The 27142-nt window shown below is 41.2% G+C and overlaps 2 protein-coding genes and 1 non-coding gene across 4 annotated transcripts in view; 2 read left to right on the top strand and 1 right to left on the bottom strand.

Annotated features, from left to right (window-relative positions):
- Positions 1–10534, bottom strand: part of CTNNA1 (catenin alpha 1) — a 343160-nt gene extending 332626 nt beyond the window's left edge. The window contains exon 1 of one of the 2 annotated variants that reach the window (XM_061424652.1): positions 10418–10534. The gene's annotated coding sequence lies outside the window, so the exon portion shown is untranslated. The remainder of the gene's footprint in view (positions 1–10417) is intronic. The other variant, XM_061424653.1, reaches the window with a different exon arrangement.
- Positions 10535–10853: 319 nt separating this feature from the next.
- HSPA9 (heat shock protein family A (Hsp70) member 9) lies at positions 10854–26190 on the top strand. The gene is made up of 17 exons (XM_061424667.1): positions 10854–11049; positions 12375–12433; positions 12699–12786; positions 13765–13946; positions 14690–14814; positions 15726–15799; positions 15884–15990; positions 16589–16751; positions 17733–17825; positions 20882–21091; positions 22204–22431; positions 23300–23404; positions 24156–24273; positions 24930–25024; positions 25232–25324; positions 25507–25647; positions 25922–26190. The coding sequence occupies exons 1-17, from the start codon at positions 10969–10971 to the stop codon at positions 25997–25999; spliced, it is 2040 nt and encodes a 679-aa protein (XP_061280651.1). The 5' UTR covers positions 10854–10968; the 3' UTR covers positions 26000–26190.
- LOC133252205 (small nucleolar RNA SNORD63) lies at positions 21488–21559 on the top strand. Its single transcript, XR_009737828.1, has one exon. It is a non-coding gene; the product is annotated as a small nucleolar RNA SNORD63 (small nucleolar RNA).
- Positions 26191–27142: the final 952 nt, after the last annotated feature.

Genomic DNA, 27142 nt, shown 5'->3' with positions numbered 1-27142 from the left:
ACAGGTGTTGTTCTCCAGGGCTTTGGTGCTGGTGTTCTACTGGCTGCCTTTAATCCTGAGAGCAAACACACACACACACACACACACACACACACACGGTGCTGGTGTTCTACTGGCTGCCTTTAATCCTGAGAGCAAACACACACACACACACACACACACACACACACACACACACGGTGCTGGTGTTCTACTGGCTGCCTGTAATCCTAAGAGCAAACACACACACACACACACCACCCCATGTCCTGGCACAGCCAGGGTAAAACAGACTTCTTTTGGGGAAGTCACGGAAAGCTGAAAGAGCACACAAAGGGGGCCTCATCCACAGTCTCTGTGGAGTCTCTCTCTACACAGAGTTTGCACTTTGCCAGGCTCCCCAAGTGACGCTAGTGATAAAGAACCCCTCTGCCAGTGCAGGAGACATAAGAGACAAGGGTTCAATCCCTGGGTCGGGAGGAGGAAATGGGTATTCTTGCCTGGAAAATCCCATGGACAGAGGAGTCTGGCAGACTACAGTCCATGGGGTCAAAAAAGAGCTGGACATGACTTAACAACTAAACAGGCTTAGAGACAGATCATTAGTCTATGGTAGAAGAGAGATATTCATGAGACCTACAGCAGCTATCACACTCACAGATCCCCCCTTGCCCCTGAAGAAGGGGATCACAGCCTCCCTATAGGAACCAGCCTGCTCTACATGATGCCACACACACAATCACTACTCCCACTCCACCCCAATCACTAGCTCAATAAAACAAAGACGTGGAACCTAAATGAACGGCCTATGAGCTGACCCAGTGAGCCCTGAAACAACGTGCCACTTTTCTGCGCCTTTACTCTGCCCAATAAAGGCGCTCCGTAATGATGGTGCACTTCAAGCACACAGAAAGATAGCAGGGGTAGTGCAAACAGCCCTGGGATACACGAAGAGTACAGGAAAAAAGTATTCCAATGTATTTATATTTATTTTTTATCTTTTCTATTTTACATATTTTAATAATATTACTACACACAAAGCTTCTAAATATACAAATATTCATAATAGAGGTATGTGCTCAAATTTTTTGTTTTTAATTTTTTGGCTATGCCATGCAGCATGCAGAACCTTAGTATCGCAACTAGGGATGGAACCCGTGCCTCCTGCACTAGAAGAGCAGAGTTTTAACCAATGGACTGTCAGGGAAGTCCCTCAAATATTCTTCTAATAGAATGTGTAGTGAAAAAATATGATGACCAGAAGATACCACACTACTTGGGGTGTTCCTAAGCAAGGTGAGATCCTTAATTGCCACCTCTACCAGAACCTCCTGTCAAACTTGTTAAACATGCAGATTACTTGAAACACCTCAGACCTACAGAACTAAGTTGGTATGCTTAAAGAGCTTCCCAGTAATTCTGATGCCTACTGAAATATGGGAACTACTGTCATGGAAGAATTAGGGAAGCAAACACAAAGAAGTGAGATGTGGAAAGGGCAGCGTCAGTGCAGAAGTGCCATAAAGATGACTGATCCTGCTGGGGCCTGACCAAAGAGGAGGAGCTACCCCTCGTTCTTCCTGAACTCTGGTTCTATGGGTATTGAGACAATACCTGTACTTTTCCAACTAGCCTTCAAATAAATCCTTATCACCTAAAGAAACTTGGGTACTTCCTTTCCTGATGGTTGGGAAGCAGGTTTCTAAGGTTTCTAAAACCTTAGAAACCAACAGCCTCTCACATAGAGAAAATGTTAATCAGAAGAACTAAAAAGGTAGCTGATACACTTTCACTAAATGTACACCTTCAAGAGTGAGGATAAGACAGGAGGAAGTAGGTATATGAGTCAGAAGTGTCTGTAAACATTTGAAAAAAGATCCTGTACTAATTGAACATTTAATCGGAAATCATGTGGGTGATTTCTAAAAAGTACACTAAGTAAAAATGGAGCTACACTACAGAAGCTACACTGTCTGTGTGACTTTGGGCAACTCACTAATTCTCTTATTTCATCATCTGTTAAATGATAAATTAGATTTTACTTTATATTTTTGTGTAAAACTGTTTCAATCTTTTTAAAAAAACTTTTATTATAGTTCATTTAAAATGTTGAGTTAGTTTCAGGTGTACAGCAAAGTGAATCAATTATACATATACATATGGTAAATGCATGCATGTTCAGTTATGTCTGTGACCCTACGGATTGTAGTCTGCCAGGCTCTTCTGTCCGTGGGATCATCCTGGCAAGAATACTGGAGTGGGTTGCCATTTCCTCTTCAAGGATATCTTCCCAACCCAAGGATCAAACCCACATTTCCTGAGGCTCCTGCATTGGCAGGCAATTTTTTTTTTTTTTTTAACCACTGAGCCACCTGGGAACAGTATGAAAAAGCAAAAAGATATGACACTGAAAAATGAACTCCCCAGGTCAGTAGGTGCCCCATATGCTACTGGAGAAATAACTCCAGAAAGAATGAAGAAACAGCCAAAGAGAAAACAACACCCAGTTGTGGATGTGACTGGTGATGGAAGTGAAGTCCGATGCTGTAAAGAACAATATTGTATAGGAACCTGGAATGTTAGGTCCTTGAATCAAGGTAAATTGAAAGTGGGCAAACAGGCGATGGCAAGAATAAACATTGACGTTTTAGGAATCAGTGAACTACAATGACCTGGAATGGGCAAATTTAATTCAGATGACCATTATATCTACTACTGTGGGCAAGAATCCCTTAGAAGAAATGGAGTGGCCCTCATAGTCAACAAAAGAGTCCGAAATGCAGTACTTAGGTGCAATCTCAAAAATGACAGAATGATCTCTGTTCATTTCCAAGGCAAACCATTCAGTATCACAGTAACCCAAGTCTATGCCCCAACCACAAATGTCGATGAAGCTGAAGTTGAAAGGTTCTATGAAGACCTACAAGACCTTCTAGAACTAACATCAAAACAAACAAACAAAAAATGTCCTTTTCATCATAGGGGACTGGAATGCAAAAGTGGGAAGTCAAGAGATACTTGGAGTAACAGGCAAGTTTGGCCTTGGAGTAAAAAATGAAGCAGGGCAAAGGCTAACAGAGTTTTGCCAAGAGAAGGCACTGGTCATAGCAAACACTCTCTCCCAACAACATAAGAGATGACTCTACACATGGACATCACCAGATGGTCAACACCTAAATCAGATTGATTATATTCTTTGCAGCCAAAAATGGAGAAGCTCTATACAGTCGGCAAAAACAAGACCGGGAGCTGACTGTGGTTCAGATCATGAACTCCTTATTGCCAAATTCAGACTTAAATTGAAGAAAGTAGGGAAAACCACTACAATGGAAGTGACAAATAGATTCAAGGGATTAGATCTGATAGACAGAGTGCCTGAAGAACTATGGACAGAGGTTCATGACATTATACAGCAGGCAGTGATCAAGACCATCCCCAAGAAAAAGAAATGCAAAAAAGCAAAATGGTTGTCTGAGGAGGCCTTACAAGTAGCTGAGAAAAGAAGAGAAGCTAAAGGTAAAGGAAAGATATACCCATTTGAATGCAGAGCTCCAAAGAATAGCAAGGAGAGACAAGAAAGTCTTCCTCAGTGATCAATGCAAAGAAATAGAGAAAAACAATAGAATGGGAAAGACTAGATAACTCTTCAAGAAAATTAGAGATACCAAGGGAACATTTCATGCAAGAATGGGCCCAAAAAAGAACAGAAATGGTATGGACCTAAAAGAAGCAGAAGATATTAAGAAGAGGTGGCAAGAATACACAAAAGAACTGTACAAAAAAGATCTTCATGACCCAGATAACCACACCAATCACCTAGAGCCAGACATCTTGGAATGCGAAGTCAAGTGGGCCTTAGGAAGGTGAAGGTAAAGTCTCTCAGTCGTGTCCGACTCTTTGCGACCCGTGGACTGTAGCCTACCAGGCTTCTCCATCCATGCGATTCTCCAGGCAAGAATACTGGAGTGGGTTACCATTTCCTTCTCCAGGGGATCTTCCCAACCCAGGGATCGAACCCAGGTCTCCCGCATTGGAGGCAGACACTTTAACCTCTGAGCCACCAGGGAAGCCCTAAGCTAGTGGAGGTGATGGAATTCCAACTGAACTATTTAAAAATCGTAAAAAATGATGCTGTGAAAAGTGCTGCATGCAATATGCCAGCAAATTTGGAAAACTCAGCAGTGGCCACAGGACTGGAAAAGGTTAGTTTTCATTTCAATCCCAAAGAAAGGCAATGCCAAAGAATGTTCAAACTACCGCACAACTACACTCATCTCACACATTAGCAAAGTAATGCTCAAAATTCTCCAAGCCAGGTTTCAACAGTACGTGAACTGAGAACTTCCACATGTTCAAGCTGGGTTTAGAAAAGACAGAGGAACCAGAGATCAAATTGTCAACATCCGCTGGATCATCAAAAAAGCAAGAGAGTCACAGAAAAACTTCTACTTCTGCTTTATTGACTATGCCAAAGTCTTTGACTGCATGGATCACAACAAACTGTGGAAAATTCTTCAAGAGATGGGAATACCTGACCACCTTACCTGCTGCCTGAGAAATCTTTATGCAGCTCAAGAAGCAACACAGTTAGAACTGGACATGGAACAATGGACTGGTTCCATATTGGATAAGGAGTACATATTGGGAAAGGAGTACTTGAAGGTGGTATATTGTCATTCTGCTTATTTAACTTATATGCAGAGTACATCATGTGAAATGCTGGGCTGGATGAAACACAAGCTGGAATCAAGATTGCCGGGAGAAAGATCAATAACCTCCGATATGCAGATGACACTACCCTTATGGCAGAAAGCAAAGAAGAACTAAAGAGCCTCTTGATGAAAGTGAAAGAGTAGAGTGAAAAAGTTGGCTTAAAGCTCAACATTCAGAAAACTAAGATCATGGCATCTGGTCCCATCACTTCATGGCAAATAGATGGGAAAACAATGGAAACAGTGTCAGACTTTATTTTCTTCGGCTCCAAAATCACTGCAGGTGGTGACTGCAGCCATGAAATTAAAAGACGCTTGCTCCTTGGAAGAAAAGCTATGAACAACCTAGACAGCATGTTAAAAAGCAGACATTACTTTGCCAACGAAGATTCGTCTAGTCAAAGCTATGGTTTTTCCAGTAGTCAGGTATGGATGTGAGAGTTGGACCATAAAGAAAACTGAGCGCCAAAGAACTGATGCTTTTGAATTGTGGTTTTGGAGAAGACTCTTGAGAGTCCCTTGGACTGCAAGGAGATCAAACCAGTCAATTCTAAAGGAAATCAGTCCTGAATATTCATTGGAAGGACAGATGCTGAAGCTGAAACTCCAGTACTTTGGCCAGCTGATACAAAGAACTGACTCCTTAGAAAAGACTCTCATGCCAGAAAAAAATGAAGGCAGGAGGAGAAGAGGATGACAGAAGACGAGATGGTTGGATGGCATCACCAACTCGATGCACTTGAGCAAGCTCTGGGAGTTGGTGATGGATAGGGAAGCCTGGTGTGCTGCAGTCCATGGAGTCACAAAGAGTTGGACATGACTGAGCCACTGAACTGAACTGAGTCACCTGGGAAGCTCTGAGCCACCACATGTACATATATCCACTTGTTTTTAGATTATTTTCCCATATAGGCTGGGCTTTTCTGGTAGCTCAGCTAGTAAAGAATCTGTCTGCAATGTGGGAGTCCTGGGTTCAGACCCTGGGTTGGGAAGATCCCCTGGAAAAGGGATAGGCTACCCACTCCAGTATTCTGGTCTGGAGAATACCACGGACTGTACAGTCCATGGAGTCGCAAAGAGTCAGACACGACTGAGTGACCTTCATTTTTCCTATATAGGCCATATAGAGTATGGAGTAGAGGTCCCTGTGCTATAGTAGTAGGTTCCTTTTAGTTATGTATCTTATATATAGTAGTACATATATATGTCAATCTCCCAATTTATCCCTGCCTGCAAAGGTTAGATTTTAAATGATATGTAAATGCATTTCTATGTTTCTAGAAACCAAGTTCAGGCTCAATTTCTAGTTCAGGTTTCCTTTTGCTAAATCATTCTGATTAAGAATAAATGAAAGTATTCAGAAAAGGCTCCTACATCCTTAAGAATTATTAAATGGGTCTTCATAAAGAGCAAATCTCTGCTTTTGTCAGTCCTGCTGCTGCTAAGTCACTTCAGTCATGTCCGACTTTGTGCGACCCCTGAGACGGCAGCCCACCAGGCTCCCCCGTCCCTGGGATTCTCCAGGCAAGAACACTGGAGTGGGTTGCCATTTCCTTCTCCAATGCATGAAAGTGAAAAGTGAAAGTGAAGTCGCTCAGTCGTGTCTGACTCTTAGCGACCCCACGGATTTCGGCCCACTGGGTTCCTCCGTCCATCGGATTTTCCAGGCAAGAGTGCTGGAGTGGGGTGCCATTGCCTCCTCCGTTTGTCAGTCCTACACCCTCCCCAAATAGGGACTTCACACACAGATCCTTGGACCTGTCTAATAGCCACCTGTTTTTCAAACCTGAATGAAAATCCACGTGAGGTTAACTGCTTTTTTACCCTGTGCAATGAGACTGCATTATCACTAGAATGTAAATACCAAATCTAATCAAAGTGATTATCTTAATTTATTGCTGCCTTAGTTTTCTTTCAGGGTCATATTCTCTTTCTCTCTTGTCCTTTCAGAGGGAAGGCAGGTTGGTGGGTTACCAGGCATTCCATACAGAAAGAAACCTACTAATTGTCACCATCCCTGGGGACAGAAATATCACTGACACAATACTTCCTACACTTCACTGGGGCAAGTTCTGTTGAATTAGACTTGAGTGAAGTGACACTGTGTAATGTACTCCAATACAGTGTAGCTAATACCCAAACAGAAAAGTGGGAACTGTCTCCTGAAATCTGCTGCAGGTACATGAAAAATTCCAAGGAGAATAAAAATGACAAATCCCTGCAGTATGTCACATTTTTATTTCATGAAGATGGAAAGTGCCACAGCATGATATTCATCTTTGGGAAGACTGAATAAAATGTCATCTGAGCCACCAGTTTAAAGAAACTCCTTTAAAAATATAAACTTGATCTTATGTATTCTATTACAGATTGAACTTCCTTTATAGTTGTCCTGGAACCTAAACTACATAAAAATATTTTTATAGCTTTAACTCAATTGCCTAAAATAACTGTTGTTAATAATGGATTAGGCCAATGCTACAAAACTCTTCTTCCATATACGTAGAGATAAATGATCAGATCCAGTTTTATTATGAGACAGCAAAGTCTAGTGGTTAGCAGTATAGGTTCTTTAGTCAGACAGTCTGGCTTCAAATATGGCCTTACCATTCAATTGCCATGTGACCTATATAACATACTGGATCACTTTAAGCCTCAGTTTTCACATCTGCAAAATGGGAATACCAACAGTATTTTTCCCTTGAGACCATTTTTTTTTTTGCACATTCCATTAAAGAATGTTAGAAAGCATTTAGGACAGTGGAGCACTTAAGTAACACTTGACAACTATTAAGTGATTAATATTTAAAGACAATTCCTGTTAATGATTGGGAATTAAATGTTTAAAAGTTATAATTTAAAACATAGTATGCACAGGTATTAGCTGTCTGTTCTGCCTGGTAAACAATTACCCTCATGAAAATTATGTACCAACTCCTTTCACTTTTCAGTATGACATTGAAATGATAACAGAGAAATGGAATACAGTGCTGTGTTATGATGAAGAATTGTATCAGCCAACCATGGATCTAATTGTCCAGTCTGCTGCGATTCATGGGGTCACAAAGAGTCAGACACGACTGAGTGACTGATCTGATCTGATTCATTTGCACCCTATTTCTTTTTAGACTCAGGCTCATTTCTTCCAGCCTTCAGGCTGCAGGCTATGTTAATTTGCAAAGCAACCCCAAAGCTTGTCCTTCACTCTGGCAAATAATAGGATACATGCAGCCTCATTCTCAGGATACTGCTTTGAATAGTGTCTAGAGCTACAACATCCCCCTTGTGGTCATACTGAGTATTTACCAGGCTCTTGGGGAAACCAACAAAAACCTCAGCGATATGTGTACCCCCAGAATCATCCTCTCACACATCCTTTAATCAAATAGTTAACACTATTTGATTCCAGAATTCTTCTGATTAACACTTCGTGGTTTTTAAGTGTATGCAACAAGAAGGAAAAAGAGCAAATTCTTAGGAGAACTAGTAGATAAAAGAGAGATGTGAAGAGGATGCAGTTAATACCAATTATCCCACTTGCCCTCCTCTGTGTCATATGCAAGGTAGGGATGTGAAATTTTCACTTTCTACTTTGCTTCCATGTTTAATATTATTTATCATTCCTCCCTATGTTTCTATGTTCTTTTTTTGAAAATTTTTATTGGAGCATAGTTGATTTGCAACGTTGTGCTAGTTTTAGCTGTACAACAAAACGAATCAGCTATACAAATACATATGCTGCTACTGATGCTAAGTCGCTTCAGTCGTGTCTGACTCTGTGCGACCCCACAGACGGCAACCCACCAGGCTCCCCATCCCTGGGATTCTCCAGGCAAGAACACTGGAGTGGGTTGCCATTTCCTTCTCCAATTCATGAAAGTGAAAAGTGAAAGTAAAGTCTCTCAGTCGTGTCCGACTCTTAGCAACCCCATGGACTGCAGCCTACCAGGCTCCTCCATCCATCGGATTTTCCAGGCAAGAGTACTGGAGTGGGGTGCCATTGCCTTCTCCACAAATACATATATCCACTCTTTTTTAGATTCTTTTCCCATATAGGTCATTACAGTGTATCCAGTAGCATTCCCTGTGCTATACAGTAGGTCCTTATTGGTTACCTATTTTATATATCAACCACAAGCTCCCAATTTATCCCTCCCCTCAATGTTCTTCAGCATCAATGTATTGTTTTAGTATACAAATATCCTAAAAATAGGAGTCATTAGACTGTCGCTTGGATGACTGCAGAAAAATCTACTTCTGAGGGAATTAACAAAACAAGACATGAAAGCACTAGGTAGACAAGTAAGGACAATAAATAATAAATAAGAGTGTGAGGGTACTTCTTAAAAGGACCTGTGTAACCTATAAACAATACAATGTTGGACCTTTATTTTCTTACTCCCTCTTCCCTTTTCTCTTACAAGGTAAACTCTTCAGCTGTCTTCTTTCCCTCCCAAACTTCCCCAAAATTTCCTTCACAAGTCCTCACATCAGAATAGTGGAGCATCTTTCTCTTTTGAAATCGGACTTTGAGACTTAAGAAGTCACGGGCATCTTGTTATACAACCCATGTCCACTGTCCCAGGCAACAAGGTTTCCGAGATGGGCCTGACGACCTGTTACAGAATACAAGTTTGTGTGCCTGACACACAGTGAAGCCAAACCACCAAAACAGGAGTTTGGAGCAGAGAAAGGTTTTATTGCAGGGTCAAGCAAGGAGAAAGGGTGGCCCATGCTCTAAATAAATCCCTGAACTGAGAGCTTTTAGAGAGTAAGTTTTTATAGGAAAAATTTGGGGTGAGGGCTGCAAGGCATGTGACTTCCTTCTGGTGGGTTGGTAGTGAGGAATCTTGCCCTCGTTTAAGTTACCATTCTCTATCTGAGCAGGGCCTAATTCCCATAGAACTCATAAATACTACGTATATTCAGGTGATGTTAGTGGTAAAGACCAAGTTTGCCAAAGCAAGCAACAGGGGTTCAATCCCTGGGTCAGGAAGATCCCCTAGAGAAGGAAATGGTAACCCACTCCAGTATTCTTGCCTGGAAAAATTCCACAGAGGAGCCTGGTGGGCTATAGTCTGTGGAGTCACCAAGACACAGCTGACCACACACTCCCTGAGGAGGAACCATGACCGTGCCCCAGTGCTGTGCTATTCTTACTTGACTATGCCTCTCTTGTTTTCGTCCCCTAATAAGCAACTGCTGAAATCTGCCTTTTGGAATTCAGGGTACCTTAAAGAAGCTAAAAGAAGTCTATAAACAAGCAACAGTGGGTAAAGAAGGGCTTTCCTGCCCAGGTGGGCCCCACAGGGGCCTGCTTGGTTTCTGAGCCTCAGTGAGGCCCATCAAAGCTGGGCAGTAGGATCTTGAGCTCAGGTATGTTTTTCTCTTGACGGTCTGCACGATAATTAGCCTAAGGTAACCCAATGCTTTGTATGAACTTAAGTCTTCTTGAGTAGTTCAAAACCCAAGGTCCCTGTGCTGAAACACAGAAAAAATTCGCCTAAGGTCTCCATATGCAGGTTACTTCAAGTTACTGCAACAGCAACAGGCAGTCAAAAGACAAAGGACGAGGGTGAGCAACAAATGTTTTAAACCCCAGGTCTACATTGAACAAAAGGGCAGGACAAAATGGCGCCCTCCTCCAGAAGAAAAAGTCAACACGAGCGGACCTTGCCGCCGCCAGGGTCTCCCAGGGAAACGGGGGTGGGAAGGACGAAACTCACGTGAGCTTGAGCACCCTATAACAGCGGTAGTCAGACTCCACCCCGTTTTTCACTACTCCCTGTGCACATGCGCTCCAGGCCGTCGGCGGGCGGCCAGTTGCGCAAGCGCAACAGACCCCTCCTCTCACGTAACTGACGCAAGGAGACTGTAATCTGTTCGCAGTTTATCCCGTGTGACCTTGAGTCCTTCCTGCCTCCGAGGACCGGGGTTGTCCACAGTTCTGCCTTATACCGCTCTTAGACCTCCCGTCTCTCGTGGAGCCCTGACCTGCTGCAGCAGGCGCAGATGGACATATTGTTCCCAACTATCAGGCTTCGAAGCGTATTAGCCATAGGCCCTGCCTCCGGGCGCGGCATACAGGTATTCTCTGATCAGGCAGCACGGGCGGCGCCTCAGAGGATGAGCGGGCTTCCAGGCCGCAGCGGTCAACCCCCGCCCCCCACCCCACGTGGTAGGAGGTTTCCAGAATCGCTAGCACCTCTGCGCCGCGCTGCCCTCGGCCGTCCGAGCGCCTCTTTGCGCTGTCTCGTACTTCTACCGTCTAGCAGCCATGATAAGCGCCAGCCGAGCCGCAGTATCCCGTTTCGTCGGCACCGCAGCCTCCCGAGGCCCCACAGCCGCCCGCCACCAGGTAAGGGACTGCCGGGCCCTCCTCGAGGGGCTCACGGTCTTGGGACTCAGTGCGGCAGGCCGCGCGCGGCCTTCGGGGTCAGAATCCTCCGGGAAAGAGGAGAGATGGAAAATAACAGAATTCAGTGTTGCTGATTCAAGGATTAATTCAGGGTTTTGCCTTTCTTTCTTTGCTGAGTCACACTCTTTGGGAGCGTAGAGTTTTATTTCACCAAGTAGCTGGTAGTCGTTCTGATAGGCTTTTTGATACGGATTACGCAGTTTGGGCCTTGAGGTCGTAGTCTATAGGGAAGGAATAACTATTATAGTTTTTATTTTCGCTTACGGGTAGAAGAAGGAGTCTTCTAAAATCCGGAGTGTTCAGGGGCCCGGTTACTACGATATGACGAAGGAAGAAAGAGCATCCGAGCAATAAATTAAAAGTCAAGTTCTGATTTTCTTGTTTGCGAACATTTAATAGTTTTTTCCCCAGAATTTTCGTCTCCGTTATTTCAGAAAAAATAAGTAAATCAGGAAAAGGCCATGGAGTGATTGCTCATTATCGTGTAAGAGTAGAAACACATCTTTTGGAATTGTGTTTCTTTGCGCTCAGGTTGAGTAAAGGACGACTTGCATAGCCTGAGGTGAGAATGTAACAAAGGTCTTTGATCCTGATCAGAGGCCACTCCAGATATTCCCCCCCCTACTTCATATTCCCCCCCACCTAAACTGACTTCACAAGGTTGCTGATTCTACTCCCTTTAAAGCATTAGCTTGGCAACATCAGGGGAAATGGCTCAGATTAAGTTAAATATATATTTGCTACACACACATGTGTGGATCTTAAGTGGACACTGATATGACAGTGAAATTGAGTAGTTATGTTGTAATGTATTTTTGCTTCTCCACGGGATGTTTGGCAGTGCTTGAAAAAGCCTTTGGTTGTTACAGTCTGGGTAACCATGCTACTACTAGGTTCTAGTCGTAAAGGTCCAAGTTGTTGCTGAACATCCTGCAGTGAACAACCCAGCTCCCAACGAAAGTTTTGTTCAAAATCAGTAATGCCGAAGTTGAGAAATCTTTTGTTAATGTAATTCAGGACAGTTTTACATGTACTTGTTTGTCTGACTTACTTGGAAATTTTATACTTTATTGGACTTGATAGCTGTGTCAGTACCATTATGCCTGTTATACATAAAATATCTTACAATTTCAATGAACTTTATGCATGGTAGCCACTCAGAATGAAAATCTCAAACGTTCACGTATTCTTCAGAAGAATAGTTAAAACAAGCCCAAGTTTTCTTATGTAACTGATGGCTGATGCAATTTTTTTTTTTTTTTAAGGATGGCTGGAATGGCCTTAGTCATGAGGCTTTTAGAATTGTTTCAAGGCGGGACTATGCGTAAGTATAATTTCATTTTCTTTAATAGTAAGATGATAAATATTAAGTCCCAGACTAATGGTCTCAAAATTTATCATTATTTTGTTCAGGAATAAAAACACTGTTATATTTATTAAGAGAGTGTTCATTTCACCACAGTAGCAAATAATTGTTTTCTAGCAAACCTTCTTCAAGGTTTACCTTCATATTGTAAAATAAGTCTTTTTTCCCACCATTTTGGAGACCACTGTTAACTGACCATAGCATTGTTTTAAATGTCTTACAGATCAGAAGCAATCAAGGGAGCAGTTGTTGGTATTGATTTGGGTACTACCAACTCCTGTGTGGCAGTTATGGAAGGTAAACAAGCAAAGGTGAGCATAATTGGAGGCTCTGGACCATGTAGTGGTAGCTAGTAGACAATTCAGAATTCTGTGTCCATTGGCTTAGATGAGGGACATTTTAAAGGTTGTGTTTAAATTCTTAAGACTCGCTTGAGTTGCATCTTTGTGCTTAATTTATGCTGGTAATAATCAAATGGATTTAACTTCCCAGGATTTAAGTGTGTCCTAGTACAGAGATAATAAAATTTTACCTTTTTATAAGTCAGTTAAAAGTTAAAGGTGCAGAAACAGTCTAGAAGCAAGTGGAGCTCCAAATAATGCAAAGGCTGGGTCATAAGTAAAGAATGTTCTTTATTTCCTGCTGTGGTAGAGGCTCTTCCTCCTGAATCCTACCTATTCTGTTCTTAAAATCTTTATTCCCAGTTGGTTCGCCTCAATAATATTTGAAGCACCTGGATCTTTTAATCCTTTTTGGCAATTAAATTTTTTTTTCCTTTACTGCAGTGGGTCTTCATTGCTACGTGCAGGCTTTTTCTAGTTGGCGGCCAGTGGGGGCTACTGTCTCATTGCAAGGGCTTCTCTCATTGTGGACCAGGATCTCTGGGGTGCTCAGCCATCAGTAGTTCTGGCGTACAGGCTTAGTTGCCCCACACTATGTGGAATCTGCCCAGACCAGGGATCCAACCTGTATCCTCTGCATTGGCAGGTGGATTCTTAACCAGGGGATCACCAGGGAAATCTGCAAATTTTTTTTAATGCCTGAAATTTTTAGCCATCACCAAAACAAAAGTACATTTGATTTATATATATTCCTATTTTTTCAGATGTTCTTAGTTGAAAATTGTTTCACTCTCAAATAGTAGTTGCTTACTATATCAATATTTACAGGGCAGAAGAATATCCTCACTAGTACTATTGTTTAATGTTTGCTTTGTGTCTCAAATAATTGATATAAAGACACTGGTGGTGACTGGAACCTTACTCTCTGTCCTACTTTGGGAGTTTTAGGTGCTAGAGAACGCTGAAGGTGCCAGAACCACCCCTTCAGTTGTAGCCTTTACAGCAGATGGTGAGCGCCTTGTTGGCATGCCGGCCAAGCGACAGGCTGTCACCAACCCAAACAACACATTCTATGCTACCAAGCGTCTTATTGGTCGGCGATATGATGACCCAGAAGTTCAGAAAGACATGTGAGTAATAGTAAGACTGTATTTATTTGCAAAGGCTGTATAGAACAGTCTTCCTAGCAGGATCCCTGAGGACAGGCCCTGCCCCTGCCCAGAGGGTGTCTTCTTCAAAATATTCAGTTCTGCCTTCACAGATTAGGACTTTGCTATGTGTGACATGATATATGAAGATTTGGCTAGTCATACCTGGACCATGTAAATTGGTGTTAAATACGAGACAGATAATGACATAGGCTCCATCTTGTGCTGATCAGATAGTTCGATATGTTTTCAAGGTTTATCCTTGCTGTCACATGTTATCAGTATTTCATTTGTTTTTATGGCCAAATAATACTCCATTGCACACATACATACATAATTTAATGTTTATTTGTTGATGACATTTGGGTTGTTCCCACTTTTTGGCTGTTAATGAGTAATGCTACCATAAACATTTGTAGGTTTGTATGTGGATGTACGTTTTCATTTCTCTTGGGTAGACATCTAGTAATGAAGTTTCTGGGTCATATGATATCTCTGTGTTATCCAAAGCAGCTGCATAAGTTTTTGGTGAGAAGAATGTTCAGGTTTCATTAGGATGTTTTTACATGTTAATGATTACTTTCTAAAGGATTTCATTAAGTGAATTCCTGAAGTTCTCATTTGTTGGCATGGATCTCGTGGGGTGGAAGATGGGCTTTCATGGTGTATGGTAACTTCATGGTAGATTGTGCTGGCATGTTTTCTCAAATATTTGTGTCTTTCAGTAAAAATGTTCCTTTTAAAATTGTCCGTGCCTCTAATGGCGATGCCTGGGTTGAAGCTCATGGAAAACTCTATTCCCCAAGTCAGATTGGAGCATTTGTGTTGATGAAGATGAAAGAGACTGCAGGTGAGAAAGCTTAGTTCATATCTGGAAGAATTCAGAAAACTGCATGATTACTCTGAGATCACTGGCTTCCGTATCTCATTGACCTTTGAATGAGTTTGCAGTGACTTTTGCACAAAATACCTAGAAATGGCAAAACTTCATTACTTTTTCTCTACAAATTGAATTTCTCTTCCAAGTTTTCCTAATGGTGGCTTTCATGTTTCTTTTTCCCAGAAGGGAAACCAAAAGACTACATTTTAAGTTTTTGTGTCTGTTAGGTAAAACTTATAACTTCCTGTTTGGTCTTGAATGGACCATGTTATAGCTCTTAGACAAATCAGTGTTACAGCTAGTGTTACAGCTCTATTTTATTTAGAAGATAGCAGGAAAATCCATCTTTGAGGCGTGAGGGCACGTCGATCCAAAGACATGAGGAGAAGAGCGCCCCAGCACGTGGGGGAGAGAGAGAGAGCTAGCTTTGGCTTCTTTATTTATATGTTTATCTCTCCCTGGGCCTGTCCAATGTAAATTGGGCCAGCCAGGAGTGTTGTTTTTCCTGAGGCCCTCACTCCTGTCCTCAGACCTTCCTTTGTTCTATTTTCGGGGATTTTTCCTTCCTTGTCTTTTAGCCACCGCCATTTTGGACTCCTTTTCCCTATTTTACCTACCTAACAGAGAAAGAGTGGCTCTTTTAAGTCTAGGTCATTGTAGTTGGTGAGCCTTCACTAATGTGTTAAAGGTGAGATCCTGAGTTTTTTAAATTGGAGTGTTTTTCAATAAGATCTCTACATGTTAGGTCATATGCTAAAAAACGAACAGGTACTGTTTGTGATCTCAAGAGGATGACATGGGTTGTCAGGCTACATTATTAATTGTAGCTTATTTTATCTGATAGGATTCTCATGGTTGATTTTCATTGATTTCTTTTCCAGAAAATTATTTGGGGCATACAGCAAAAAATGCTGTGATCACAGTCCCAGCTTATTTCAATGACTCTCAGAGACAGGTGAGTTCAATTAGCATTTTTAGTCACGAAATAAATGGTACTTGGGACACAAGGGTGAAAAATGCTTTTTTTCTTTTTCTATAGGCCACTAAGGATGCTGGCCAGATATCTGGACTGAATGTGCTTCGGGTAATTAATGAACCCACAGCTGCTGCTCTGGCTTATGGTCTGGACAAATCAGAAGACAAAATGTAAGTTTGTGTAATAAATTTCCACTTAGATGTGTGAGACTAAGTTCACGGAATCTTGAAATCTATCCTCAGTCATCATCTTGATTTCTTAGTGTTGCGCCTTAGACTAAAAATGTACTGCCTTGATCTTTTCCCCAGGTTTCTATGGACTGTGTTTTTCATTCATTTCAGGACTATTCCTTTGATTACTTTTTCTCTCTTCTTTCTTTTCTTTTTAAAAGTACTGGCTATGGTTATTTGGCAACCCACTCCAGTACTCTTGCCTGGAGAATTCCATGGAGGGAGGAGCCTGGTAGACTACAGTCCATGGGGTTGCAAAGAGTCGTACACGACTGAGCGACTTCACTTTCACAGTTATTTTACTCCCTTGGTATGCCTGTTGGCAAGTATTCATCCAGAAGTTTAGCATTTCATTTTAACTCTTATGTGTGTTACATGTTGCTGTAAGACCATATGTTAAGACATATGACACTTAGGCAGTCATCAACTTTCATAATTATACCTGGGTGGGGGGAAATAGCCAGATTTATGTTAGTTTGGTGACTGAACTCTACCTGTGATGAATTTTGTTCTTGAAGGCCTTCTTTTTTCTTTCTAGCATTGCTGTATATGATTTAGGTGGTGGAACTTTTGATATTTCCATACTGGAAATTCAGAAAGGAGTATTTGAGGTGAAATCCACCAATGGAGACACTTTCTTAGGTGGTGAAGACTTTGATCAGGCCTTGCTGCGTCACATTGTGAAGGAGTTCAAAAGAGAGGTTAGTTACCAGTGTGGTTAATGTGTAGACATTGAAATACAAAGAATTTCTTTGGACTGCGGTTTGCTTTGTTTATGATTTTTTCTCCCGTTAATAGACTGTTGCATAGTCCACTGAAATTGCATTTCAGTTTCATGGGCGCTCTGAACTGTTCTGGTTATTGTAACTTCAAATTGTGAACAGACAACAATGAAAAGGATACAGTACCTGGTGTATAATAGTACTGTGGTATTTTATATAGGAAACCTGAATGTCTTTGGATTGGGGTATCCAGGTTTTTGGAGAGAAGTGCTAGAACCAATCCTCACAGATACTGATGGACAACTATATAGGTTCCCTCCACTATCTGAAAACGTCTTCCTTTGAGACCTATGATAAGCTGAAATGTTGTGAAGCAAAGAAGCAATTACCTTAGGCCACATTTTGCTAATGGATGCACAAAACAAAATGTTCATATGCTCTCAGATAGTTCAAAGCTATGGTGGCTTGATGCTCAGATAAATGTAGTTACTGGGCAAGGAGCTTGGGGTGCACACTGCCTCTATAATGGCTTGCTGCAAAGCCAATGCCGAATATTAGTTGTCCTTTTTGCCTTTTTTGTAAATGTGAAAATCCTTTTCAGATTTCATTTGGTTGGCAAAAACAGGTGTTAATATAGATCTTTTATAAAAGTGAGGTGTGGTTTAAAGCAAGTTTTGGAAAATTGGGAGAATACCTGTATTAGAAAAGGAGTTTTGAGAATTCCTTTTTTGAGCTAGAATCCTACAGCTGGAAAGAAGTAAGAACAGTTCATCCCTTTAACTCCGGACATAGTATATCTTTTTCAGAGTAGGTCTTTTTCCTGTAGGTTTTTAAAGGCAATAATTAATTTTTGCTTGTTTATAAAGGTATGGCTTTATTTTGTCTTGTCTATACCTTACCACTGCGATTTAAGTAGTATTCATTTTCTCATTTACACTAGTTATATTATGTCTTTGTTAGACGGGGGTTGATTTGACCAAAGACAACATGGCGCTTCAGAGAGTTCGGGAAGCTGCTGAGAAGGCCAAGTGTGAACTCTCTTCATCTGTGCAGGTGAGACATGGACAAATTCCAACAGCCTTGATGGATCTTTTCAGCTGGAGTTTACTTGAATAGCAAATTTTAATTGGCATAATATTGGTGAGATTTTTTTTTTTAACCATTTTCTGGTTGGTGGTAAAAAAACTTTTCCATTAACAGAATCATTGTATTTTTAATGGGTGAGCTGAAATTTGTTAAGCACCAAATCAGGTTATGTTACAGGAGTCAAATAATGGTTTAATTGAGAGCTGAATGACATTGAATATACTTATTTGTGTTAAATATAGTATTTTTAAAATCTAGACTGTACCATTATGCTAAGTCACTTGGGTCTTTTCCGACTTTTTGGACTTTTTGTGATCCTATGGACCATAGCCCGCCAGGCTTCTATGTCCACAGGATTCTCCATGCAAGAATATTGGAGTGGGTCACCATTTCCTCCTCCAGGGGATCTTCCTGACCCAGGAATCGAACCCAAGTCTATTATGTCTCTTGCATTGGCAGGCGGATTCTTTACCACCTGCACCACCTGGGAAAATCTAGACTGAACAGTGTGCAAAATTAGAATTACTAACCTGGAAGTACCAGGAGACTCTCAGAACTACTTCTGTTTTTATTTCAGACACCGTTTTATGTAAGTCTCTGATTGTCTTATTTGGATCACCAGTCTAGACAGTGAGTTAATGAAACCTGGCTGAAGGCTGGGCAATATGTACCTGTGCAAGTTTGCCTCCATGGGCAAACGCTTTACCATCTGATCCACCAGGGAAAGGTTGACATTAGTTAATTAAACATTATATCAATAAATGTCAGAAGTAATGTAGAGGTTAACAGTTACTCTGTAGATAGACTGGTGGAGATTAAGTTTCTATTTCATTATTTGCTATATGACTTTGGATGAATTACTAACGTTTGTTTTCTTGTCTATAAAATGAGGATAATTAGCACTCCATTTCCCCTTAGAGTTGTGAGGATTTGTAAATTAATAGGTGTAACATGCTTAGGACAATGTGTAGTAAATGTATGTGTTAATTGTTGTAATTATATATTTATAGTATAATTATGTTATATATAAATGTATATGGTAATTGTATTTTCTAGAAAAGGCAAACTTAGACTAATAATAGAGGAACTTGACAGGTAATTGACATAATTAGAGCTCCTGCAAGGTGAGTTGATCAGGAAAATATAAAGTGCCAGATAAGTATGAGGTGGTGGGGTAAGACCTGAGAAAGGGTCAATGTGGAGCATAGAAGATAAGTCTGGAGGCTTTACAGATTGGAGGATTTGGTGTCTTTCCTCGGATGACTACAAATCACTGAAAAGTTTTGAGATGGGGCAGTGACATGGTCAGTTTGGGGAAAGCACCCTGAGGTGGAGTGAAAAATGCGGGGGAGCTGTGGCAGCCTGAGTGGGTGTGAAAAAGTGTAGGGGGCTGTTAAAACTACACCAGGTGGTGAGAGGAAAGCACTTGGACCAGGGTGAGGTAGGGAGAGATACATGGTTCGATTTGAGAGAGAGAAGGGACAAAACTTCATGATGGAACTGGCATTTGAAGGTGGAAAGTCCTGGAGTTTTCCAGTTTGTAACTTAGAGTGTATGGAACTGCACTAGTACAGTAACCACATATGGCTAAATAAGATTAAATACAATTTTAAAATATTTATTTTACTGCACTGGGTCATGGTTGCATACAAACCCTTAGTTGCCGCATGTGGGATCTAGTTCCCTAACCAGGGACCAAACCTGGGCGCCCTGAATTGGGAACAGAGTCTTAGCTACTGGACCCATCAGGGGAGTCCCAAAATACAATTTTTAAGAATTCCATTTCTCAGTTGCACTCAATTCCATTTCTCAGGTGAATTTCAGCTTTTCAGCCATGTGTGACTAGTGGCTGCTGGATTGAGAAGCACAGGTAGCATTTCCATTGCCACAGAAAGTTCTATTGGATTGCATTAATTTTTTTTCTGATTCGGTTTAACATTGTGCAAAGAGGAAATTGTTATTGGTGTTCTTAAAACTATATCCAGTATCTTAAAACTATATCCAGAAGGTTTGTTAATTCTTATTAAGCCTTTAACTGTCCAGGGTACTCTACCTGAAGAAAAGTGGTTAAGGATTTGCTCCCCTCGGTCTTTATTGCTTTTTGGCCTTGCTTTGATGTGAAGTTGGAGGTGCAGCATAAATTTAACTCTCTTCTGGGAGTTCACCCCTGAGACACCTGTTTCTGCATGTTTAATAGTGAGTTTTGTTAGTCTAAATATTCTTAATCCATGCCTTATTAGGATTTTACATTTATTGATAGTATATGTTACATGGTGTGACTATAGCAGTGTTTGCTGCTCTCTGTGACTATCATACGGAGAAGGCAATGGCACCCCACTCCAGTACTCTTGCCTGGGAAATCCCATGGACGGAGGAGCCTGGTAGGCTGCAATCCGTGGGGTCGCTAGGAGTCAGACACTTTCACTTTTCACTTTCATGCATTGGAGAGGGAAATGGCAACCCACTCCAGTGTTCTTGCCTGGATAATCCCAGGGATGGGGAGGCCTGGTGGGCTGCTGTCCATGGGGTCACACAGAGTCAGACACGACTGAAGTGACTTAGCAGCAGCAGCAGTGACTATCATAGCAGTAGTCAGTCCTTTAGACATTTTTGTTGTAGCTTTTTTAAGCACCTTAGACTTGTAAAGCCCTGGTTTGGTAGCAGATTATTTGGTTCAGAGCATACATGTGACTTTTTTCTTAAAGTACAGTGAATTTTTTTTAAAAACTTGGTAAAAACAAAGTAATGTGATTTCTTAATGCATGTTTTAATGGCAGGACAGTTCTTCACCTTCTGAATGGGGATTTTTTTTCCTGCTTCTCTATTCCATCCTTCATTATTATTAATAGGTTTGTAGTGTTACTTCTGAGAAGATAAGAGGTTAAATCTTTAAGAGTCTGTCTTTGGTAGCTGTTCGTTTAAAGTGTGTCTGAGCTTCCCTGTGATTTTTGAAATATTTTCTAGTGTGTAGTCTTTAATTGAAGTAATAGACTTCACAACTGGTCTTCCTGCTTCCCTTGCAGACTGACATCAATTTGCCATACCTTACAATGGATGCTTCTGGACCCAAGCATTTGAATATGAAGCTGACCCGGGCTCAGTTTGAAGGGATTGTTACTGATCTAATCAGAAGGACCATTGCCCCATGCCAAAAAGCCATGCAAGATGCAGAAGTCAGCAAGAGTGACATAGGAGAAGTGATTCTGGTTGGTGGCATGACTAGGATGCCCAAGGTAAGTACCCATGGAATTCTTGGCATGGAGAGCAGAGAGGGCCCACGTACGATTTCTTAGGACATAGCATATGCACACTATATGGCTTCTGTTGTGTAGGGACATGTGTGTGTGACCTTTCTACCACGTTGGCCTGAAAGGGGTATGAATTTGTGTACTCGCTAGAGTTCTAGTCTTAAAGAGTATTTTTAAAAAAGGATTAAGAAGGGGGCAGATGTCTTTGGAGTACTAGCAAGGAGGACCCTGAACTTCAGTTTTATAGAATTTTTCAGAATGAAGCAGTATGAGGTCCAAGACACCTTAACATACAGCTTTAATTAGCCTCTGTAGGCAGTTTTGGATATGTGTTTTGCAGTATCGTGTTTGGGTTTCTAATACCATCTTCAACAGAGATTTGTGCAATGATGCATTGTATCAACCCATCATTCTGATAAGATAGGTATGTGGAAAACTTAATGACTGAGCACAGAACATGTTGAAGGTATAATTCTTTATAGCTTGAATGGAATGATCTTGGGCTTTGATTTTCATAATTTTTTCTTTTGAGTACTTATGGTTAAGTAAATAATGCAAACAATAAAATGGGGGTGAAAAAGAGAGGCTTTGAATCAAGCAGGTGTCTTTATGTTAATAAATTATCTCAGATGTTATATTCAAATAGAACTTTTTCCTAGCATTAGTAAAATATGGAGGGGAAAACATACCTCACATCAGCACTGGTATTGAATTACTGAATTACTACTGCTGCTTTTAAGCTTGAGTTTTAGTTGATACATAGAAGAGGACTTGGACAATATCGATTTAAGTCCCCGTGCCTTCCGGCTTCTATTCCTAGTGTGTTGCTTGGGAAATCAGATGACAAAATTTAGGCAAATTGTTTCCAAATTTAAAGAGGCTATAAATGAGATATTCTGAGTAAAGTATGTGTTACCAGATAATATACTTAATTCATTAATAAGAACTCAACTCAAAATAATAATTTGAGTAAACATTCTTGGATCTGAAGCAACCTATCCTGGATCTGGTGGGGTCTGTGGATACATGCGCTTCTCTCATTCTCAGGCAATTGCCCTGAGTAGCTAGTGACAAGGTTCTTTTTTCTTGGCACTCAGGTTCAGCAGACTGTGCAGGATCTCTTTGGCCGAGCCCCAAGTAAAGCTGTCAATCCTGATGAGGCTGTGGCCATAGGAGCTGCCATTCAGGGAGGTGTGCTGGCTGGTGATGTGACAGATGTGCTGCTGCTGGATGTCACTCCCCTGTCTCTGGGTATTGAGACCCTGGGAGGTGTCTTCACCAAGCTTATTAACAGGAACACCACTATTCCTACCAAGAAGAGCCAGGTAAAAGTCACTGCCTCCTTACTTTCTCACAGAGATACTGGATTCTGTGAGGGATGTGATTGTAACCACTTTTGTGAGCTCTTTCTAGAAAACTTTTCTTTTTGTTTTGCAGTTCACACTAATTGAATGTGGGTGGGTGGTAAGAATCTTGTCATTTATTCTCTTATATTCCTGGGAAAGTTCTCTTTACCTGTAAGGAGTGGTGGTGATATATTAGGGAAGTCATCAAGTGTCTTCCTCCACAGGACAATAATGTGCCAGAAGGAGCCTCATTATTTGAAAATTCCTACTTTATTCTCAGAGGCAGTAAATAAAATGTTTTGGCTGACAGTAGGGGAGTGTGCTTGTCTTCCCAGTAAATGATAGTTCTGAGATACCAAGCCAAGGGTTATTTGGACAGTGGGTCTTAGGTTTAGAATTACTTCCTAACTTTCTGAGTTTTGATGTTTTTATGAAAGAACTATGACTCTTGCTATGCTTGCAGTGATATATTGCCACAACATCATTCTGAAGAAAAGTGATGATTTCCTGTGACTATGAACATAAATGTCCTTTCTCTGACCCATTTCTCTGGATGAGCATGTTTCAACATCTCACTTTTTATAGCTCCTTCTCTTGAGGCCTTATGTGCTAGTGCTGCATCTTTGTACAATGCGTTTGCTTAGCTGAAACAATAGCTATTGTATGCCCTTCTGCTGTGCTAATCCTACTCCTGTTCTCTGTAAAAACATGGGCCTTTGTTCTGAACATAGTGTACATTAGGATTCTTCCAATGTTGGGATGTGAATTTCTTCCTTTGGTTAGCAGTTTGTAGGGGGTAATAGTTTAATCAGGCTGCCAAACCAGCACGTTTCCTTCTTTTCCCTAGGTGTTTTCTACAGCTGCTGATGGACAGACTCAAGTGGAGATTAAAGTGTGTCAGGGTGAGAGAGAGATGGCTGGAGACAACAAACTTCTTGGACAGTTTACTTTGGTAGGTATTAGGAATCCTGAATTTCATGGTCATGATCATTCTTTTTATGGTGAAGTTACACTATTCTGACTCCTAATATTATTATAAACTGCTGACACAGTTTTATTTCCACATAGCATTCAAATGAATGCTGCAGCCAGATAACCAGAGCTTCAGTTCTTACTTGAAAGCCTTGCCTTGCTTCTTGTGCCTTGGGAACTAAGTCAAGAAGTTTATAAGCTTCACAGAAATGTTCATAAACAGTGATTAGAAGAAATATCTCATTACTACTTTTAAAGACATTTGATACTGTTGCTGGTTTTTCGGCCACACTGCACGGCATGTGGGATCTTAGTTCCCTGACCAGGGGTTTAACCTGTGTCCCCTGCAGTGGAAGCACAGTCTTAACCAGTGAACTGCTAGGGAAATCACTTGCTACTAGCTTCTAGTCAGCATTGCTTATTGTTTCTTACGGACATGAGCAATGGAGAACTTTGCTCTCACTGTGTATTCTTAGGTACATAAAGCCATTACAGTTACTTGCTGCAGCCAGCCTTCACTGGTATGAGTCTTATTTATTTCAGGCAGCAAGGAAAGTACTACCCTAACCTACAAACTCCTGTTTTTGTACATTTAAAACGTGTTAAAACATTTTGTATGTGTTTCTCCCAGAAAACAGGTAACTTATTCCCCAGAAGATCATACAGGTTTTGGAAATAGACCACGGGACCTGTTGGTGAGAGGAGCTTACTCTGGTATTCATTTATTCTAGATTGGAATTCCCCCAGCCCCTCGTGGAGTCCCTCAGATTGAAGTTACATTTGACATTGATGCCAATGGGATTGTACATGTTTCTGCCAAAGATAAGGGTACAGGACGCGAGCAGCAGAGTAAGTTCTCTTATTTATTAGATTGTAAGAGTGAGGTAAGGGCTTCCGTAGTGGCTCAGTGGTAAAGAATCCGTCTGCAATGCTGGAGATGTGGGTTTGATCCCTGGGTCAGGAAGATCCCCTGGAGAAGGAAATGGCAACCCAGTCCAGTGTGCTTGCCTGAGAAATCCGATGGACAGAAGAGCCTGGTGGGCTACAGTCCATGGAATCACAAAAGTCAGACTCAACTTAGTGACTAAAATAATAAGAGTGAGGTAAGAGACTTTGAAGTTCCTCTCCGTTAGGAACTACTCTAGACTGTGTGTATCTTCTCTGCCCCAGCCTCAGGGGAGGATGGTGAGTTCTTGCCCTCATTCTCCTTAGTTATCAGTGTCTCGTTATCAGGTATGGTGTTTATTCCCCAAAACAAACAAGCACTGAGCCTCTGGATTGTTGAAGTTTTTGGTAGGTAGGGCAGTTAGTTGATGTTTGTATATTAGGACCCTTGGTTTCCCTCTGCTTATTATAGGCCAGTAGGCTATTCCTCTTCTCCATAATTCACATCAATATTAGCTACTCTGAACAGGAGGATTCTTTTTCTTAATACAGTAGAGAAAGAAGCATATGAAGCATATCATTTTCCTGGGCAATAATGCGGTGCCTTCTTTTCATTATAGTTGTGATTCAGTCTTCTGGTGGATTAAGCAAAGATGATATTGAAAATATGGTTAAAAATGCAGAGAAGTATGCTGAGGAAGACCGGCGAAAGAAGGTGATTACTTCACTCGTAACTTATGTGAAGTGCCTTTCTTATTTATTCTCATATAAAAATTGTCATGGAATCCAGCTAAAATCTCCTAAAGACATCTCAGACCACAGTGATTTCTCCCTCTTACTGTTTATACTCTTTAACTGTGTGTAGCCATTAGCAGGTTGATTGGTAAGTCTTCGTTCATACTGCATTTTTAATTTCTCTTAGGAACGAGTTGAAGCAGTTAATATGGCTGAAGGAATCATCCATGACACAGAGACCAAGATGGAAGAATTCAAGGACCAACTGCCTGCTGATGAAGTAAGTCCTCTTTTAAAACAGCTCAATAAGTTTGGGGTGTATTGTCACTAATGTCAGTGACAGTCATTTTTCTGTGGATCTTGATAGCAATTTCTTAAAAGTGTCTCTCTAAACATTCTGCTATATGTTCAGGGCTAAGAAAACCAGAAAAAGTGAGGGTCTGGCTTTGTTTTGGTTTTAAGTGCAACAAGCTAAAAGAAGAGATCTCCAAAATGAGGGAGCTCCTTGCTCGGAAAGACAGTGAAACAGGCGAAAACATAAGGCAGGCGGCATCTTCCCTTCAGCAAGCATCATTGAAGCTTTTCGAAATGGCATACAAAAAGGTATTTTGCTCCTAACTCAATGTAACTGCTCTTGATCACTTTCACTGTTGACTGCTACACAGCCAGTCATGGAACTGGGAGTATTGGACTTGGAAGTAAACTTCCTGGTCTTCTTGAATACTTTGGGAGGGAGACGTGGTGAACCCAAAGGGAAGAAATCACTAAACCTGGGAGCGTGGGACAGGTAGGCTATAGCTCCTTCATTTTCAGTTCATCAGAGAACAAACTGTCACCCTTAACATTAAACAAGTGACTCTCAAATGCTTTCTTACAGATGGCATCAGAGCGAGAAGGCTCTGGAAGCTCTGGCACTGGGGAGCAAAAGGACAATCAAAAGGAGGAGAAACAGTAACAGCAGTAAACTTTGGAGTTGAAAGGACAACATGCTTGGGAGTGAAGGGATTTCCTGAGCTGAAACGGGCAAACTTCAGTCTTCTACTGTGTTTTTGCAGTATTCTATATATAATTTCCTGAATATGTAAATTTAGTGACCATTAGCTAATGATCATTTCATGAGTAACAAGTTGAGCAGTACAAAATTCACAGTATTCTGTCCCTAGCCTGTCATTCTTTTTCATTTCAGCTGCATGTAAAGTTGGAAAGATGATTTATTGATCATTCTAAAGAGGTAACATTGTTTTGTGTTGAAGTAGTCTATGGGGTCGCACAGAGTCAGACATGACTGAAGCGACTTAGCAGCAGCAGCAGCCATATTTTCAAGGGGTGAAATCTCACACAGTGAAGACAGTTGGGTCTGGAATGAAACCACAAGGTGATGAGATCCTTCTAGTGACCTGAGTACTGCTGTACCAGCCTGTGTGTATGTGGAATTCCTCAACTGAGGCCTTGCAAAGCAAGCCAGCTGTGCCATGTTGGGAGGAGGAGCAGGGAAAGCTAGATCAAAAGAAAACTGAGCTAACTATTTGTTAGATCCAGCTTTTAAAACACAAGTCGCCCAAATTTCCTGAAGGCACACTTTCCTAGCTACCCTTTGGCCTTATGTCTGGCACCTGTGTCCTTGATGAGTGTTCTTTTTGATCCATTCTGGACTTTTTTAAAAAAATAGGAAAACCATCTTGATCTTTTTGTCTGAGGACCTGAAATTTAGCTTCAGAAATAGATGACATGAATTACATTTCCCAGTTCCCTGACTTGTATGGGATTTCCTAACATTAGCCAGTTTCAATTTTAACAAATTGAAAACTTGAGAAGGCTGATATGATAATCATTATCACCAAAGACGAGTCTGATTCAGGAGTTTCTCTCTAGCCTATCTGAGGTTTGGAATGTTGAATGTTCAATCTTTAACATGAAAATTAGGCCTCATACTTTTCAGGCTGCTTTCTGCTCTAAATAAAAACTTCAGAAGTGGCTCACGATAATGGAACATTACGTCCTAAGGTGAGATTTCAGTGGCTTATACATCAGAAACCAGGTAATTTCTATAGTTCTGGTTTTTTACCCTCAGCGAGTTGTCATGTCCTACTCTTTTAAA

This window comes from Bos javanicus, chromosome 7 (assembly GCF_032452875.1).
Source record: "Bos javanicus breed banteng chromosome 7, ARS-OSU_banteng_1.0, whole genome shotgun sequence".
In the NCBI taxonomy this organism is placed as follows: Eukaryota; Metazoa; Chordata; class Mammalia; order Artiodactyla; family Bovidae; genus Bos; species Bos javanicus.
The sequence above is the reverse complement of the archived record's forward strand: the minus strand, read 5'-3'. Positions and strand labels throughout refer to the sequence as shown.

Coding starts and splice junctions, on each gene's coding strand:
- HSPA9 (XM_061424667.1), top strand. CDS start 10,969: ATGATAAGCGCCAGCCGAGCCGCAGTATCCCGTTTCGTCGGCACCGCA. Junction 15,800..15,883: donor TCAATGACTCTCAGAGACAG/GTGAGTTCAATT, acceptor CTTTTTCTATAG/GCCACTAAGGATGCTGGCCA. Junction 21,092..22,203: donor GCATGACTAGGATGCCCAAG/GTAAGTACCCAT, acceptor CTTGGCACTCAG/GTTCAGCAGACTGTGCAGGA.